The 18,902-nt window shown below is 48.7% G+C and overlaps 1 protein-coding gene across 9 annotated transcripts in view; it reads left to right on the forward strand.

Annotated features, from left to right (window-relative positions):
- Nucleotides 1-3,889: 3,889 nt before the first annotated feature.
- vegfab (vascular endothelial growth factor Ab) overlaps nucleotides 3,890-18,902 on the forward strand; it is a 39,728-nt gene continuing 24,715 nt past the window's right edge. Inside the window, exons 1-3 of one of the 9 annotated variants that reach the window (XM_073056093.1) lie at nucleotides 3,890-3,926; nucleotides 9,579-10,188; nucleotides 13,519-13,558. In XM_073056093.1, the coding sequence (XP_072912194.1) occupies nucleotides 10,123-10,188; nucleotides 13,519-13,558 (106 nt within the window). In that variant the 5' untranslated portion in view covers nucleotides 3,890-3,926; nucleotides 9,579-10,122. The other 8 variants (XM_073056092.1, XM_073056091.1, XM_073056090.1 and 5 more) reach the window with 8 other exon arrangements.

Raw genomic sequence — 18,902 nt, forward strand, 5'->3', positions numbered from 1 at the left:
CTATAGGAGCAGAATTAGGCCATTTGGCCCATCGAGTCTGCTCTGCCATTTTGTCATGTTTGATCCATTTCCCTCTCAGCTCCAATCTCCTGCTTTCTCTCTGCATCTCTTCATGCCCAGACTAATCAAGAATCTATCAACCTCTGCCTTAAGTATTCTTGGCCTCTACTGCTACCTATGGCAATGAATTCCACCTTCTGAATAAATAAATTCTTCCTCATCTCCGTACTAAATGATGTCCCTCTATTCTGATGCTGTGTCCTCTGGTCATAAATTCCCCCACCATAGGAAACATCCTTTGACAACTTACATTGTCAGAAGATCTCAAGTTACAACACTGTCACAAATTGTAACAATCAACACAGAATGGAAGTCAGTAGCTCATTGCTAATAAACCGCCAGTCCACTGAACACTGATGCTGTCTAGTTAAAACATTTTACTTTTGCCTGCCAGTTGTTTTAACTATCTGATAGCGTTTACTTGTGTTGTGAGTTGTGGTTTGTGGTTGATGTGCATATTACAGAAGAAAAACCATTTAAAGTGCGGTGTAGTTTTCAGGCCATGTAATGGTTTCCTGCGCAGAGCAATGGTTGGTCCACGCAGCTGTAAAAATATATGCAGAACTCCCTCCCATGGAAATGCTGTGGATGCTAGGAAGTCGATTAGGTGTACCTTCAGTGATACAGTTGCAGAGGAAATCCACTGTGACGTTCCCTAGGCTTGAGTAGTTCAGACTTAAGGAGAGATTGGATAGGCTGCTTTGTTTACCCTGGAGCAATGTAGGTTGAGAGGAGTCCTGACAGAAGTATACAAGGTTATGAGGGGGATAGAGAGAATAGGTAGGAAGATTGTTTTTCCCTATGGTGGGCTGTCGAAGACAGGAGTTTTAGAGGGGATCTGAGGGGGATTTTTCACACAGAGAGTGAACAGAATCTGAATGCATAGCATGAGGAGGTGATTGAACCAAAGACACCTACAACATTTAAGATGCACTTGAATCACCCAGACAGAGAAGACTGTAGGATATAAGTGCAGAATTAGGCCATACAACGCAGCAAGTCTGCCTTTCCATTCAATCATGGCTGATTTTTTACAACCCCGTTTTCCAGTCTTTTTTCTGTAACCCTTAACACCCTTACTACTCAAGGAACTGTCATTCTCTGCCTTAAAAACGCCCAATAATCAGGCCTTCACAGCACTCTGTCACAATGAATTCCACAAATTCACAACCCTCTGGCTAAAGAAATCCCTCCTCATTTCGGTCCCTTTATTTTGAAACACTCCTACTGTCAGAGTTATTCATTCTATCTGGTCCATGGTCCATGCAGATGGATCAGCGTGGAAGTGGTAGGGCAGGCCTCTTTCTGTGCTGCGTGACTCTGCAACTAGCACTGAGACACTGACACCTCTCCTCCCTGCTCTGCGGCACTGTGTGACTGCCTGCATCAGATGTGTAGCTGCCGCGGTCACTGGTCACCAGGGGGAGGGAAAGCTGTATCCATTCTTGCTCACTTCATCCCCTGTATTAACTCATTAGCAGACTCTCCTCTCCGATATGCCGCATTAGATGGATTATGATGAGGGTCCTTGTACCAGGAACAGGGGAAGCATTGTGTGGGGCCTTCATTAGCATTGCTTAAAAAGGACGTCCTTCAGTGTGATTAACAAAAAACAAATAATCCCTTCAGGGGTTTGTGTAACAATAGCGCTGACAACCCTTCCATGTAACACGTAGACAGCCTTGTGTAAAGAAACATTCTTACACATACATATATAGATGCACTTCGAGAAATAAACACACACATATATGAACATTTACCTATAGAATTAACTATGTGTTACCTATGTATATATAAATGGGTAGGTTGAAATATACACAAGGATATACAGAGGATCGTCAAAAATATGTACATAAACAAACAGAATCATAAGAGACCATGCACAGTCATAAAATTGTTCAGCATGGAAACTTACTCCACATATGCACCACCTTCTGTGTAAGTAACTTGCCTCATATCCCTTCCCTTCTCACTTTGAACTGATCACACACACACACACACACACACACACACACACACACACACACACACACACACACACACACACACACACACACACACACACACACACACACACACACACAATGCTGGAGGAACTCAGCAGGCCACGCAGCATCCAGCATCTGCAGATTTTCTCTTGTTTGTGTTTTAAATCTGTGCCCTCCAGACTTGGACCCTCCCACCCTGGGGAAAGTACTGTGACTGTCTGGCACGATGCTGGGCCCAGAGGGCCTGTTCCTGAGCTGTTCCATTCACTCTGTCTGCTGCTAGTGATCTTGTATGCCTGTATAAGACCAGCCAGGCCTTGACATACTGTTTACAATTAATTTGTTCTTTGGGATGAGCAGTGTTCATTGTTCATCCTTTACCTTGAGAAGGTAATGGCGATCTGCCACCTTAACCGGCAGCAGTCCTGCTGGTGACGGTGCTCCCACGGTGCTGGGGGGAAGGGGGAATAGTGCTCCGGGATTGAGACCCAGTGATGATGAAGGAACAGATATATTTCCACGTCAGGGAGGTGGGGGACACGGAGGTAAATCTGCCGGTGGTGGTGCTCCTCTGAACCTGCCGCCTTTGTCCTTTCTGGACAAGGGCAAGGAAATATTTATAAATTACAGACATGGACACGGGCACAGGATGCTTGCTTCTCAAGCATCCACATATAATATTGCACATTTAAAAGCGGCTCATAGATAAGGGCAGATACGGTTCTGAGGTACACAAAGAAACACATCGTATCATACAGATAACCAGTACTGAAACATTGACATGGATACAAGGTGGATAAAGGTCCACGGCGATCGCGTGTGTGTCCTTGTATGTATTTCGCTGTATGAATGTCTCCGTGATGTATTTGGTTAATTTAAATATTTCATTGCCTATAAACATGTCTAAAATTAAATGAAGGAGTGATACGCAACAAGCACAAATGGACACGGCGGAGTCGCTCTCTACACCCACACAGATACACGCTAGGCAGCGGCACAGACACGATGGAGTGGTTGATAAACCCACGGGCGCAGAAGTTTCGGAATAAACCTGCCCCGACAGTTTATGCCAATCTAGAATCTCTCAAGGTTACCCGGTTGATATCGCTTCTATACAAATTCGTGTCTCGTGTCTCTCTGTGGTCTCGTGTCTGCTCTTAAAGATGGTAAATTAATTTATTGTGGTAACGTGTGTGGTAGTTCTTATCAGGGTCCATAAACCAGTCACTCACTATATGACGATGGTATATTCGCGACAAGGAGGCTGTCTCTCTCGCTCCCTCTCCCTCTCTCTATCTCTCACTCTCTTCCCCCCCCCACCCCGTTTCTTTCTTTCCCTCCCCCCCCCCCAAACTACCTTTGCCACATTATCCCTGCACTAAAAACTGCGGACGTTAAGTGTGGTGTTCAAATCACAATCGCGCCTTCCAATGTTTAAATGTATTACACTTTTAACCCGTGACTCCGCATCCCTTCCATACAATCAGGACAGAGTTTCGAAACTAATTCGTTAAAAGACTCGGCCGTTATATTCTGTGCGAGTTAACACCCTGTACTACAATCTCAAATAGAAGCCTTAACCTTGCCCAGTTTTAGTAAGTGTGAAATGAACTGTCGTTCCGCTCAGTTTAATGATTCCAAATACAGAGGGACGCCGTCTCCTTGGGAGAGCGGATACTGTAAAATCCAATAACCGCATTAACAAATGGCTATCGATTGCCATCTAGAGCGGCTGGCAGTTCATCTTATTGCCCAGCCCACCGACACCCACCCTCCTCCTCTAACCATCTCGCCAATCTCACTTCCAGACCTTGAGAGAACGCTTCTCAGTTGGCGCTGCTCCGCCTCACATCTCCTATCGGTTGCAAAGGATCACGCGTGAGTTTCTTTTTTTTTAATTAATTAGCTTTGCATCTCTTTTCTTTTACTCCACAGACTGTATGCGTTGCACCGTCAAACCTGTGTGTTTTTTTTTGTTTCTTACTACTGTGAGGAAACCGCATCTCAAACACAAGTGATTTCTCTCCCCATTTTCCATTTACAATGGAAGAAGAGGGACGTGTGTAACTGCATGTACAGTGGACCCCGCGCGGCTGGCAGCTGCAATTAAAAGGGTAATGCCGCTCGACCGCGCGTTTGCATGCTGCAGATGTCCGTCCCATCGGGCCGGTTCCCTCCGCTTGAGGGGGATCACTCCTCACAAGCATTAGACTCGGAATTCCCAGCCCACCCCACTCCCCCTGGGACTTTCAACCCGCTAAACACTTTCACCCCAGCTGAAATCTGTGACACCTCTCCGGCGGTGGGATAAGAGGGGTTAGTAATCTGGATCAAGGAACAAATGCAAAACAGGAGGGGCACAAGCAGATGGCGGAAAGGCCACTACCCCCATTAAATGTGAACATAGCTGATCGACCCCAGGCCTCACATCCTCTTCTGTGTCTGTTCCCCATACCCCTCAGTCCTCTGACCATTAAAAAACGTTTCAGCTTTCTCTTCTCATACCCCCGAAACCAGCTTCCACGGCCTTCTGGGGTTGAGATTTCCAGAGACTTGCCACTCTCCGCGAGAATTTCCTATACATAGCTCAGTTTGAAATGTTCCAAAGATGTCCCTTTGCTATAGACTCTCCCACCAATGGAAACATCTCAATATCTACCCTGCCAAGCCACAGTAGGATCTTAAATGTTTCAATTAGAATGTCCCACATTCTTCTACGCTCCAGATAAGGCAGGTCCAACTCCTAAAGCCACCCGTATTCCGACAATAGTAATTCCAGGGATTGGTCTGGCCAATCTCTTCTGACCCAACTTTCCTAAATTCCGGGAACAGCATTCCGAGTGTGAGCCCACCCCCCCCCCCCCCGGCACCCGTGCCCCTGGTTGTTGTGGGAAGCTGGAGCCAGGTGAGCAGGCTTCCAAACAGAGAGACTGGGCGAGTTGGCGGCCTTGAAACTCCAAGTGGCCTTAATCCAGTCGGTTGAAGCTTGAGGAGTTAGGGAGCTGATTGAACAATACTACCAAGGGGCTGACATCCAGTGACAGGAGACATACCAATATAATGAATAGGGGTTGATGTAACAATGAGGCTGATGTCCCAATAGGAGTTGGCGTACCAGTAAGGACATCCAAATGAAAGGATAATGAACTAATGGGAGTTGGGGCACCAACAAAATCAATAGAACCAAGGGACTGATGTGGAAAAAGGAGGCTGTGAGCCAATAAAATCAATATAAGTGAGGGATTGATGCACCCATCACATTACACGCACCGGTAAGATGAATAGGACCAGGTACTAATGTGCCAATAGTCGGTGTCCCAATAAAATCAATAGGACCAAGGATGGGGGTGGGGGTGAGGAGGTACTGTGAGGCACAATTGTTGCTCTGTCCAGGGCATCTCCTGGTAGCCAGGTGTGGACCAGATATCTGAGACACTGGGACAAGCACGTGATCGGCCTTCCATCCACGGGAAATTCACGGAGAGAGAGGACGACGGTTGAAAACAGGGTAACCTCACCCCAGCCCGGGAGAGTAAAGAAAGACAACGTGGCTTTGGCGAATCAGAGAAAGGGGAACATTAACACGCTGGAGTCTGATGATGATAACGAGCCAGGAATCATTAGACAACCAAACCTTCTACTACGGGACACTGGTGCAGTAAAAAAACCTTGCCAAAGGGTTTCATGGGAGTACAATCGAAGTTATGTCAAGCAATCTTCAAGGGTAACTCTAGGAGACTGGAAGTGAACGATAGGCTTTTATTAACAGCAAAAAGGGAGCACGACCATGTCGAAGACCGAGGGAGGAGCAGAGCCCCAATCGCCTTTATACAGGGGTCTGTGGGAGGAGCCACAGGAGCAGTCAGCAGAGGGGCGTGTCCAGACAGGTACACACATAGTTTACCACAGAGACGTACTGGGCCAAGTTGCTCAAGATTGTCCTTTTAAGCAGGGTGGATGGAAATGGAGATGGGCTGGGGTTTTGGGAACAACATCGAGCCAGTGACCCCTGGAACGAAGGGTGAGCGGTACAGGTGAGCGCCTTTCTCCATTGCGCGCGGATAGCGACGTGCGCAGTAACACGGCCAACAGCACCTCGTGCCCTCTGACTGGTCCGTTTTACTTAATCCGCAAATATCTCTCCAGGGCAATGAAGAAGAAATCACTCCTTCCTTTACCGACCCTAATGGGACCTCGCATCGCAATGAAAATATAGATGCCATGAAACCTTTAGGTAGATCAATAATCCTGGGAGTGATGGCAAAACTGGGTCTAATCGATGGTTTCGGTGTGTTATAAACTGAGTCATAGATAGCCGGGAGTGAGTACACTCTGGAGTCTGATCAGTGGATTTCCATATAGAATAACGGGTATCTGGGAGTGATTACAGGCTGGAATCTAATCCAATGATTCGGGGGGAGGGGTGGGATGATATAGAGAGACTCATGAATTATTCCGTTTATGTGAACAATAATGAATGCGCGGGAAAAACTTAGCGCGTTTATAAACTGTGCTCTCTGTTATGCATGCAATATGCAGTATGTGATCATAATGTAATGAAAGAGAGGTGGTGGGTGTATTGTGCCCGCTTTAGAAGGTAATTAAATCACGCGAAGGTACAGTCCACCAGACAGCGATGTCCTCTAGACAACGTCCGTGCTCTTACTCGAGAATTTTGCAGTTGATGACAATTGTGTCATGAGAGGTAGTGAGCGGGGTCCAACCTCTGTCGCGACGTTTGTTCCCTGTCGCCGACAGACATTTCCAGGCGGTCTCCGTGCGATCAAAGAGTCGGGATGTTTAAGTGGCGAGGCGGAGATCACGTGGCCTGGTGGTTTTTCTACGCCACGGCGCCTCTCCAGGAGCAGCCAATGGCTCTGTGGCGCTTCACCAGCCCCACTAGAGTCAGACGACACATCTCATTGCAGATTAAAAGGGAAAGAGTGAGTGAGTGAGTGAGAGAAAGAGAGAGCAGGTCAAACAGACACAGTGCTTTACAAGAAGTTAATTGAGAAAACATCAATAGCTGGCAAGGCCCAGATTTTATTCTTCACTGAATCTTCAATTCGTGTATCGTTTCCCTCAGATCAGAATGTGTAGAAGCTTCTGTTGTAAGAACTACTCCATGCTAACCATACCCCACCCACCACCACCGCCGCCGCCGCCTCCTTTTCCCAGGATGACCCGTTTTTCTGTCTGCCCGCCTCTGTTTAACCCCTTCCTCCCCACTTCCCATCAACGGCGTTGTTGGGATGAAGCTGAGAGGAAAAATGGGATTACACTGAGCTAAGCGAACAGAAAGGGAAGGGGGTCCACGCAAAGGTAAGTGAGGCAGGAAGGACGGGGGAAAGAAAATGAGAGGAGTAAGATGGGAGGGGAGAAGAGTAAGAGGGAGAGAGAGTGAAGAGCAGTGTTTACTGTCATTGAAGCGGGGCCAATAATACTTGGAGCCCCCCCCCATCATTTTTTTCAAGGGTGAACTCGGCTGCAGTAGCGGGCGCAGGAACTGCCCGAAACACACTAAGCGTTTCTTCTATTTATATTCACTTCTTTAATTTTTACAGCGGACAGAGAGGGAGAGGAGGGGTGTAGAAGAACGAGGAGAGGGGGGTGGTGTAAAGAAAGACACATTAAAGGTGGGCTGACAGGCAGGCGTGGGCAGCGTTAAGTGCGACGGAGCGGGTAGACGTAGGGAGCCGGCGATGCAGGTAGCGAAAAGTGCAGGGCCCACGCAGGTAAAATAAGCTCAGGACGGGAGATACAGGGGGAAGGCAGTGTGAAACCGTTCAGCTCCATTTGGGAAAGTTGCAAATACCGGCTTGGTATTCGAATTTGTGAAGTTACCCGTGATAATGGAAGGGTAGACGCGGGGCGTCCAGTAATAATCCGGGGGTGTTGCACGGGGAGTGATGAGATTAGGGGACGCCTGGGTAAGGGTGGAAGAAAATTACGTTGATGGGGTGAGGTGGGCGAGAGGAGATTATGTGGGACAGGAAGACCAGCGTATGGTGGGATGGTCTTTGAAGTGCGGAACAGCAGAGCGGACATTTCAACCGGAAGGTGTCCTCCAACAGACCAGGTGTGCGGTGGGGCTTCATGAGGTACTCATAGGACATTTAAATTCTAGCGAATGCCCTAAATCGGCACCACGCCGGGACAGCAAGGCATCCGAAGAGGATACACGCTGTTTTATCATGTGACGAAACCCACACATACAAAACAGAACCCACTGAAATCATCTTACCTTCCTAAAGCCGTAAGACATACAGCACATAGCAAATCCGCGGAGGAACTCAGCTGGTCGAGTAGCATGGGGGGGGGGGGGGGAGAGAAGAACTGTCAGTTATGAGAGGCATGGGTGGGCAGAATGCTTTCTCTCGGGAGAACTGTCGAACACCAGAGAATACGATTATAAGGTGTGGGGGGGGGGTCGTATGGAGTAAGGTTTTTAAACGCAGTGAGTGGTAGATACCTGTACTGTTAGTGGAAACAAAGTTTGCTGCAGTTTTAGAGGCTCTTAGAGATGCACATGAATATGAAGGGAAAGGAGGGATATAGATGGCACACACAAGTAGAGAATATTTAGTATAACATTGTGGGCCGAACGACCTGTCCAGCGCCGTTCTGTTCTATGTCCTATGAGTGTCTGCCTTACACACCCACCCTACTCCCGTAAGAATTTCACTTTGAACGCTATCTCTTAACAACCCTTCAACAACTAAAGGGCCAATATTATCGGCCGAGCACAGAACAGGCAATTCAATAAAATCAGAACTGCGAGAGAGGAGAAAACGCCTTCATAGGTCACCAGCGAGCGTTGCCGCTTTAAGAGCATTAACTTTCACTTTAGACATTTTCTACACGCTGCTTCAGTTTCGGGGTTGCAAGGGTCGAGAAGCAGTGCCGGTTCCCCCTCTGCAGTGAATGTGTGGCCAAGCTAAGAATCGGCCGGCCGGTTCCGCTTCACCTCTCCCGAAACAATTCTCAGCGCAGCCATTCTGCCGACCCAGTGGACGGCCGAGGATGGTATTAAACGGTCGGCAGTTTCCACTCTCCGAGAGGGTTATGAATTCTCCGTTTGCTGAACACACTCCCATTCTAACCGTCGCCTGGGAATTATTATATATTGTGTTTGCCTTCGCTGCTTTGCAAAACTTTCTCGTCCGTCTACCCAATTCAATGTCAATTGCTAGACTGGAATCATTTGAACGTATACAGTATCTGCCGTTGCTAAAAAAACTGCAGATGTCAATCTCGTTTTTGACTCCGCCTCCCCACTATTGGTTGAAAGTGCAGCGAGAGCAAGCGCAGTTAGTTAGTTAGTTGAAAACGAGCTTCTGTAGCTGTAACTCTGAAAGCCTCTTTCCCTCTCTTCCCAACTCTTAATTTGAGAAATACATCTATAGATTCCTTTTAAAGGAGATTTTTAGTTGTTTTGTTTTCAGGATTTTGCGCGCGTTTCTAAGGACTAAAGTTGGATTTATTTTATTTTCGTAACATTTATTTATTTATCTTTGTTTTAATTTTGAGAATAAGTTGTAGGCTTTAAGGATTCGAGCGACCTTATCCCTGCCTGCAATCGAAGAGGGAAAGAGAGAGAGAGAGAAACACCGGCAGCTGTTAGGGAGAAGCGGCGCCTCTGTGTGTGTGTGAAAAAGAGAGAGGGAGCAAGAGTCAGAACGATTCACTTTGCCCTGGTCAAAACGACAATTATTCGCCAGTGAAGAAGCGCAGAACAGGCACGGAGAAAATTCGAAGGATCGGTCATCGTTTGGGGATGTTACATTAAGTGTTCTACCAAGGAGACGAAATTAAGGAGATCAGAAAACGCAACATTGCACACCGGAGGGTTTACCTTGCTGGGCTCTTTTGACGTTTGCAATATTTCGTGGTATTGCAACAGGAACTTTTTTTTTTGCTTTTACAATTCTGTGAAACCAACCGGCTGAGATCGCGGGCTCAACGATGACTGTTACAGACGCTTAGGGCCCAGAGTCTCCGCGTCTATATCCAAAATCTTAAAGAAGAACATCAAGGAATCTCGATTTTTGTGGGATATAATTTAACAGCAACCATGAACTCGCTCCTTAGTTTACTCAACTGTCTTTTGGCTGCTCTCTTGTATTTTCACAGCGCGAAGGCAAGTTATCATTCTCTCTGTTAACCTTAATAAATTAACAGTAATTTAGTAACTGCTGAAAATATAAATTTGCATGTACGTTGAAGTGTTCCGCCGAGGCACATGTGCGTTGGTTTGACAGACATTAAGTATGTTAGTAAGAGGCTAATAATACTATTCAAATTAATTTACCCTTCCCCTTATTCTCGCGCGCTCCCATTTCCTCAACCCGTCCCTTGAGTGTGTTTGTCCCAATTTTCCCCTTCGCCCGCTCCCTGCCTCTTCTCCCCCACTCTCCTCATCCATCTCTCTATCTCACTTTCTCTCACTCTCCTTTGCCCTCTCCGTCTCTCTCTTCCCTTTCACCCCGTCTCTCCCCCTCTTCGCTCCCTCACTCGCCTACCCTATTACCCCTCTCTCTCACACATTGCACCCTTCTCTCTTCCCCTTCTCCTCGCCTCTCTCTATACCCCATCTGCCCTCACCCCTTGCCTCCCGTTTTAGCTTTCACACATCTGCCCGTCTCTCTTTCTCTTCCCCTCTTTTTTCACCACTTACCCCTCTCTTTCTTGCACACACTTTCTATCGCTTCCTGTTCCCCCTGCCCCGTTTCCGTCCCCCCCCCCCCCAGTCATCTCATCCCTTTCCCCGCCCGCGCACACATATACACAACGGCGAGCGAGTCCACCCGGGCTTTAACCTGGAGACCGAGGAGTCGCTACCCGGACTCGACTCGGGGGAGTGGGGGCTGGTTTCTCAGATAAATGTGCCACTTCCCCACCTCCCCTTTTCTTTATAAGCAAATGACGAAACATTGCTGACGGCCCTATTAAAACGACAACGTGCGCGCTTTAAAACCCCGCTTCAAAGCTAAATCCGGGATGTGTGAGCGGGGGAGCTCACCGCTGAATGGTGAGAGCTCGGCGCGGGCTCCGGGACTGTCCCCGATCACTCCGCCAACGCCTGGGGGCTCGGCATCAGCCCCTAACCTCACCGCCTTGATCCCGGCAACCTTCTCTGAACAAACCCTCCCCAACAATCCCTGCACCACCTTACTCTCTCCTATCCCTCTCTCTTGCCTGTCCCTAATTCCCCGTCCTTGGCCCTTTCTTCTGCCTCTTTATCTCCACATTTCTACCCAAAATCCCAGTCTTCCCGTGCCAATTCCCTATTCCCTTCTGCCCCCTCCCCTGACTCTCTCCGTTCCTAGCCTCCCATTCATGTCTCTTCTTCCCGTGTTTCCCTCTCCGTATTCCCATCCTTCTATGTCACTCCTTCCAGAACACTGTTCCCGAATCCCCTCTAACCCACCCCCACCGTCCTGTCGACCACTTGTTTCTGTCTGCCTTCCCAGTCGTGCGGTCTGTTCACGAGCCGGGTGCCGGGATCCGGGAGTTTCCCACCTTCCCTGAGCCCAGGCTTCCTGTGAGGGAGAAGGGAATGTCAGGGTTGCGGGCGGAGATTATTCAATAGCTGCTCAGGTCGCAGAGTGAAGGGTAGTTATTATAATTCGCGAGGATGCGGAAGAGGATTTAAATTTCAACGCAGAGTGAGTGAGCGTGTGTGAGAGAGAGACGCCCGCTTTCGAAGGCCAGCGAAAACGGCTGGCTCTCCCTGCTCCAGCCCAGGACGTCCACACGGCAGAATCTCCGCCAAATCGCTACGTACTTCGTCATATAAATATACTTTTTCAGATAATTACACAACTACACAAGCTGTCAGGGAACCATGTGCATTGTCGTAGTACTACTGTCGTACACCCACCTCAAACACACACACAGTTATACATACACTGACATCTCTCCTTCACACTCACACACTCCCCCTCTCAAAGATACACTGATACCTCTCTCTCTGCTTCCCTCCCTCCCCATCTACATCCACTCATGCCCGTGTTCCTGTCCGTCTTTTTGCCCATCTCTCCGTCCCTATCCTCCTCTCTCTTTCCTACCCATTTCACTCTTGTCTCCCAGCCCCGCCCCCTGCTTATGTCTGACCATTCCTCTACCTCTTCCTGTCAATCCACCTCCCTCGCCCCCAGCCCGGGGCTTCTGAATTTCTGCTCCATCCACTAACACCTTCCAAAGGGCCAGAGCCGGCGGCAGCGCCGACACCAGGTGCCGCTGTTGTACTGCGTTCAATGTAAAATCCAAGCCATTCGCAACCTTCAGTGCTTTTACCCCCAGCTAAATATTTTCTCTCGCACTCTGTCTCTTTCTCTCATGCAAGCAAATCAATATTTCTGTATAAAGTCCGAGATGTCGAAATGTGAAGCTACAAGGTCGAATTTCAAAATAAATAAATCCCCCTTGACCCAGGTTCACGATCTGTTAACTCCTCCCACCCCTAGTTCTTGTTCGCAAGTTTGTGGAGTGAGTGTGTGTGTATATATATGTGTGTGGAGGTGGGGTGTTGCTGTGATGGTCCGGAAGTTTTCCGCGATCGTGAAATAAGGGAGCTTTTTCGGGGAGTTCTGAATATCAATGTCCGTTTAGGCGTTAAATAATTAATTGAATGGGGAAAATGTGTCGGGGGATGTGTGAAGAACAAGTGGCGACAGCGTGAGCTCGCTTAGTTTCCCCTCTTAAGATTCTACAAGCCCTTGTTAGATAGAAGGCACGCAAGGGTTAAAAAAAATTATGGGAGACCTGGATAGAATAATTGCGGGACGCTTTGGCAGAGGTATCTAATACTAGAAAGCATGAGTTTAAGGGAAAGAAGTATCGAGAGGGTGGTTGGAATCTACAGCACGCCGAGATGAGAGGTGGAGGCAGAGAGACTCACATTTAAGAAGTATTTGGACAATTTCTTCAATCACCAAGGCACTGATTACTACAGACCTAGTGCGGGTAAATGGGAGTTCAGAATGGGGACGTAGTCCTGTCCGATGACTCTCCAGCACAAGTCGTATAAAACTACCAATATACGCAGTCTTTTTCCCAGGTGAAAGGGATCGACAACGAGAGAGCAGAAGCTTAAGGTGAGAGAAGAGAGATTGAAAGGGAAATTGCACGAAGAAAGTGAAAGGGATGTGGAACGAGCAACATTGGAAAAGACTCGGAGAAGTAGAGGGACAGGAAAGCTTTAGAGCATTGTGGGTAAAATGTAGGAAAATGAGTTTAGGTGCGGCCTAATCATAAGGGCCTGATTTTGTGCTGTGTGACCAGACTCTAGAGCCTGATGCCTGGAAATGATGACTTTAAAGGTAGTAAGTTAGCAATGTGACTTCTATTTTTGTCTATGTTGCCGCTAATTTTAATAAATGAATTAGTGAATGTAAGGTATATTCAAATAAAAATATTGCATGTATATTCACATCCCCGTTCTCTCTTTTCCCTGTCCTGTCTGCAGATGGCCCACATCCCCAACGAGGGACTTCGGAGGAATGAAGGTAATGATCTGATGACCGTAAGTGATCGTAGTAATTGGGTTTATACTGTTCCTGTGGGTCCTGTCTGTGTAGCTCTCGCTGGCCTGGCTTGCTCATTGTGGACTGGGTTCGCCACCTGCTGGCCACTGGCAGAAACTTGGCTGACAGCCCATGCTCCCTTCCCCCTCGCCCCTTTACCCTTCCTACCTGCCTGCTGTGAGGTGGTGGGGGAGGGCGCTGAGGATCTCCTTCTAGGCCAAGCAGAACGTCCGCCTTCCATGGATGGGCGAGCCAGCTAAGAGCACAACTGCATGTTTGGTTTCTTGCTTAACGTGCACGCCTCCCCTCTCTGACACCAGCGCTTTTAACTGGGCACTCAGAAGGCGCCAGCAGCCGTTTGTAGGGGCAGTGGGGCAAATGGGTCACAGTTCAGCATCGCAGTTAGGCCATTGAGTGACAGGTGTTTCAGAACAGCAGAGGCTGTCGGTCAGGAAGCATTTGGATTGGGGTGGGGGGTGTGTTGGACATTCAGATTAGTTATGTATTCAGTCATGAGTTGTGGGCTTTGTAGAGTGAGTCAGCATTTAATGCCCCATTCCAAGTTAGTCTTGAGAAGGTGGTGGGGAGCTGTCCTCGAACCGCTGCATTCCCGGAGGTGTGGATATACCCACAATGGGGGAATTCCGGGATTTGGACTCAGTGATGCTGGAGGAACTGCAGTATATTTCCAAGTCAGGATGGTGTGGACAACTTCACAGTGGTGGTGTACCCTGTGTTTTCATGACCCTGCCTTTCTAGTTGGTAGACATTGTGGGGTGGGAGAGTTTTGGTGAGTTGAGTAACTAAGGAGTTACTGTTGGATGTTTTCTCTGAGTCGGTGAATGAGTGGTGGGGGTTCTCCCACACTGACCTGCAGCAGTGTTTGAGGGTGGTGTAACAACTCGGGCTATAGAGAAAGTTCAAAGTTCGATGTAAGTTTGTTATCAAAGTACAAGTATGTCACCATATACAACCCTGAAATTCACTTCCTCGTGGACATACTCAATAAATCCATTTTTGAATAGTGACCATAATAGCATCAGTGAAAGACCGTACCGACTGGGCATTCACCACCTCAAATGGCACAAAAGTGAGTACTGTCAGAGCTGGTAGTATTCAGGCAACAGTACAGATCTCTCTCTCTCTCTCTCTGATAGCGGTGACACCTGTACAGAGAGAGGACCTGACACAGTGAAGTGAAATACAGGATTTGGCACTGTATGGTTATTAACCAGCACTGCCACTGCCACAGTACAAACACTGACAATATTTACACAGTGAGGACACAAGCTGTGAGACTGCAGAAGAACCTTCCTCTGGGACAAACACTGATCCCGGAAGAGATAGAGACTGTAGAGAGGACTGGTGATGTCAAAGTTCTTTGCATTGAGATTGACACTAAAATGACACAGAGACTTCAACACCATAAAACTGTTTTTCAGATAATCACGGTTTTTGTCATTTGGCTGTGCACAATTTGGCCGCTGTGACCGTACATTGAGAGGGCAGCTTTGACTATTATATTTTGGACTCATTGCAACGGTCACCGGAGGTGCTCGGGGTGTGCAGGTCTGTCTGTCGAAGGACAGATGAGTGGTCGACATACAGCATACCTGAGCAGAGATGCACGTCAGGAGAACAGAGAGAGATCATTGCCCCAGCACAATAGGTGACTGGTCGTGGTCCAGTGGAGAGACCGTCGGCAATGAGCAACGTGTCGGAAAGTCAGGGTGTTTTGTGCGTTGCTGGTGTTAATTGGAGCAAAGTCCACGTGTTTTTTGGTCTGTCACTCCCACAGTGGCTGTACATCTCCAGTCCTAGCCCAGTGGTCCAAACACTAATTCTGGCAATGCAGTGTAGCTGCTGTGGGACCCAGTGATCGATACATGCACTGAGGCCATAGGAGGATCTGATTCTGGTACAAGCATTGGTGTTTGCACAGGCGTTGAGACTACAGAGGGGTCCGATACAGGAAAGACACTGGTGCTATTACAGGGACGTGATATCGGTACAGGCAGTGACACTGTGCAAGTACTGAGACTGTAGGAGTTCCCTCCCCTACAACACTGTGTGAGAGCCTTCAACAGTAGCTGGAGAAGGCAGCTCACCCCCACCTTCTCGAGGGCAGTGCAGGACAGGTTGTACCCAGATTCTGAGTGCCTGAATTAAGTGGTGAGGAGAGTCACTCTGCTCCCACTTTCAGTCCTTGTTACTATTGTCGGATTGAACTCAAGTCTCTGGACCTTGGCATGGTCATCTGCAGCTCCGGTCCAGGGGTTTCCGTATTACCTGTCTCACCTGGCCTGAACACTCCTTACACCGCCCAACACCTTAGGCGCACAGAAGGAGCCCACCTCTCACCCAGTCACAGGTCCGTGCCTGTGAGCTCATGGTGCCCCTCTGTGGGAGAGGCAGGAATTGCCCTTCCTGTCAGCATCACACGCCTTTCCGGTCACCACCTCTCCGTCCCACCCGAGGCTCTTCGCCAACTAACCTGAGCCTTGCCCCAGCTGGGAGTCACTCACCAGCCTCTGCTGAAGCTCACCGCCTCAACGCGTTTTCGCCCGTTACCCCGGAGAGGTTTGTGGTCGTATTGCAGCCGTGCTCTCGAACTGCACTCCTCGATTACAGTACAAGTGAAAATATCTCACGATACTCAGCAGGTCGGGCAGCAGCTGCAGGAAAAGAGGGAAAGACATTGACCAAGGGCGCTCTTCCTTTGCATCTGCTGTGCGTTTGGTTAAATAAATCAAAGTGTGAGAGGCACCTTTTGCATTCATCTGAGGCACAGTTAGATACTGGCCCCTGGGGCAGTGTACTGTACAGGAATCCTCACCCCCACCCTTTTCCTGAGGGGAGAGAGGTTCTGTCTGCTTGGGTATAGGACAGAGATTGGCTCCGGATTTGGAGGCTTGTGAGGTGAGGAAGGTGGCTGCTAACTGTCATGCATTTTGTACTGTCTGACATTGCTTGTCGCTGCCCCTCTGACTGGGGAGGAGCAAGGGAGACAGAGAGAGAGAGACAGAAAACTGTACAAACAACTCTGTGTACAGTTTAGAGAAATATGAGATAAGATAGTACGAGAGCTGGTTATAAAGGCCATCTTTAACATGTGATCGAACAGTGACAAGGTCATACAGTAGAGAAAGCTAGATCTGACCTGCTGCTTGCCAAATACAAGTCACGCGACTTTGCTGCGGAATTCACAGTAACCTTTTGCCTCTCCCCATGTGAATTTTCCATTACCTTCCCGGTCTTACCTGCAATTAACTTTTTTGCCTTTGATATGCAGTTAAAGATTGGGTTGGAGGCTAGATGGGCAGATGAGGAAAGAAATGTGTGTGTGGTTCTGTAAGAGAGAGAGAGAGAGAGAAAGGAAGGAAGGAGGTGGGGTGTTTGTGTGTGAGTCCATGGTATGACTGTGTATATGTTTATGTGTGTGAGAAGGTGAGAAGAGGGGATTAGTGTTTGTCTATGTGAGTGAGGAGGACGTCATGAGAATTCAAATTCAATTGGATAGGGACGTGAGCATGCAGGGAATGAAGGGACATGGATCATGTGTGGGCAGAAGGAATTAGCTTAATGTGGCATGACGGTCAGCAGAGACACCATGAGCGAAAAGCCTGAATCCTGTGTGGTACAGTTCTAGGTTATGGCCCTGAGTACCGGGGGGGGTGTGTGTGTGTGTGTGTGTGTGTGTGTGTGTGTGTGTGTGTGTGTGTGTGTGTGTGTGTGTGTGTGTGTGTGTGTGTGTGTGTGTGTGTGTGTGTGTGTGTGTGTGTGTGTGTGTGTACGTACATGTACTGTCCATTCTCTGAGGCCGGCCTGTGTAACCAGAACAGCTGAAGGACATTACTGAAGGTCAGGCACGTCATTTGAAAAGCTGATCTCTCTCTAGCTGCTTCAGACAGCACCAGCTTCTAGCACAGCACCCCCATCAGTCCATGACTTTCACCAGGAGGTTCTCCTCAGCATCGCTGTAGGTTTTCAACAACGACAGGAGACCTGTCTCCTGTTCTTAAAGTCGAAATCCTTTGCACCAGAGCAGTTCCACACTCTGTACGGAGGTCTGGGTCCTAGTTGTCACAAACTGGGCTCTCCCATTGTTGCTGTGGCTGACCTCTGTGTTGCCTACCTGGCTGTTGGATCTCACCTGCCCAGTCTGCTGAAGCTGACTTTACCCTGTCTCACCGGGGAACGGGGCCCACCGGCTATCCCCACCTGGTTTAGCCTGCCCATCCAACTGGTGTACCAGGTCATGGCCACTTTCACATGCGAGCGGCGACCTGGAGCCACGGGTAGGAGCTGAGTGTCCGATGGGGCCCAAAGTTGTGTGAGCTGCCCCAGAATGGACACAGCAAGCCCCTTCACTGGAGGTGCCGCCCCTTACCCGGACACCCCATGTACCCCCCCCACCAGTAACTAACATCAGGCCATGGGAAATCCCACAGCCCCAAAAACCAGTCCAGGTGAAAACTGTGGGGAGGACGAGAGCGCCACAGGGGCTCGACACATCCTCTTGGTGGTGATGGTTTGCACTGCTGCTGGGCCAGTGTGACAGATAAAGGACAGGCCAGTCCCTCTTCGCTCACTCACACACACACACACACACACACACACACACACACACACACACACACACACACACACACACTCACTCACACTAACTCACTCTCTCTCACACACACACACTCACTCACTCACTCTCACACACACACACACTCTCACACTCACTCACTCTCACACACACACACACACACACACACACACACACACACACACACACACACACACACACACACACACACACACACACACACACACACACACACACACACACACACACACACACACACACACACACACCACTGTTGTAACACAGGAAAAATGGCAGCCAGTCTGTGCACAGCAAGATATAACTAGATGAAGACAGTTTGCATGAATTGGGGGACTAAGTGGCATTAGCTGTTTTGGTGAGCTTGTGGAGACTGGTTGTGCAGAAGGCAGTGTCCTAGGTGTGGGCAGGAGTCTGGTGAGGCAGCGAAGAAGTGGGTCAATAGGCCATGATGCCACAGCGAAGAAAGTTGACTCTACAACAGCTGGGTTTAAAAGAAAGAGCCCAGTTTACTCCTCAACCTTTGTTAGTAAAGGGCAGGAGCAATATTTAAGCCATTTGATCCCTCAATACAGTTCTACCACTCAATCCAATCATGACTGATCAAAGTTTGGCCTCGGTGCATTGTTCCTGTCCCAACCCCAATAGACCCAAATCCATTGAGATCTTCGAAGGCTTTTAAGCTTCTGATTCCTTCTCCAGCGCATTCAC

The sequence above is a fragment of the Hemitrygon akajei genome, chromosome 9, assembly GCF_048418815.1.
Source record: "Hemitrygon akajei chromosome 9, sHemAka1.3, whole genome shotgun sequence".
Classification (NCBI taxonomy): domain Eukaryota; kingdom Metazoa; phylum Chordata; class Chondrichthyes; order Myliobatiformes; family Dasyatidae; genus Hemitrygon; species Hemitrygon akajei.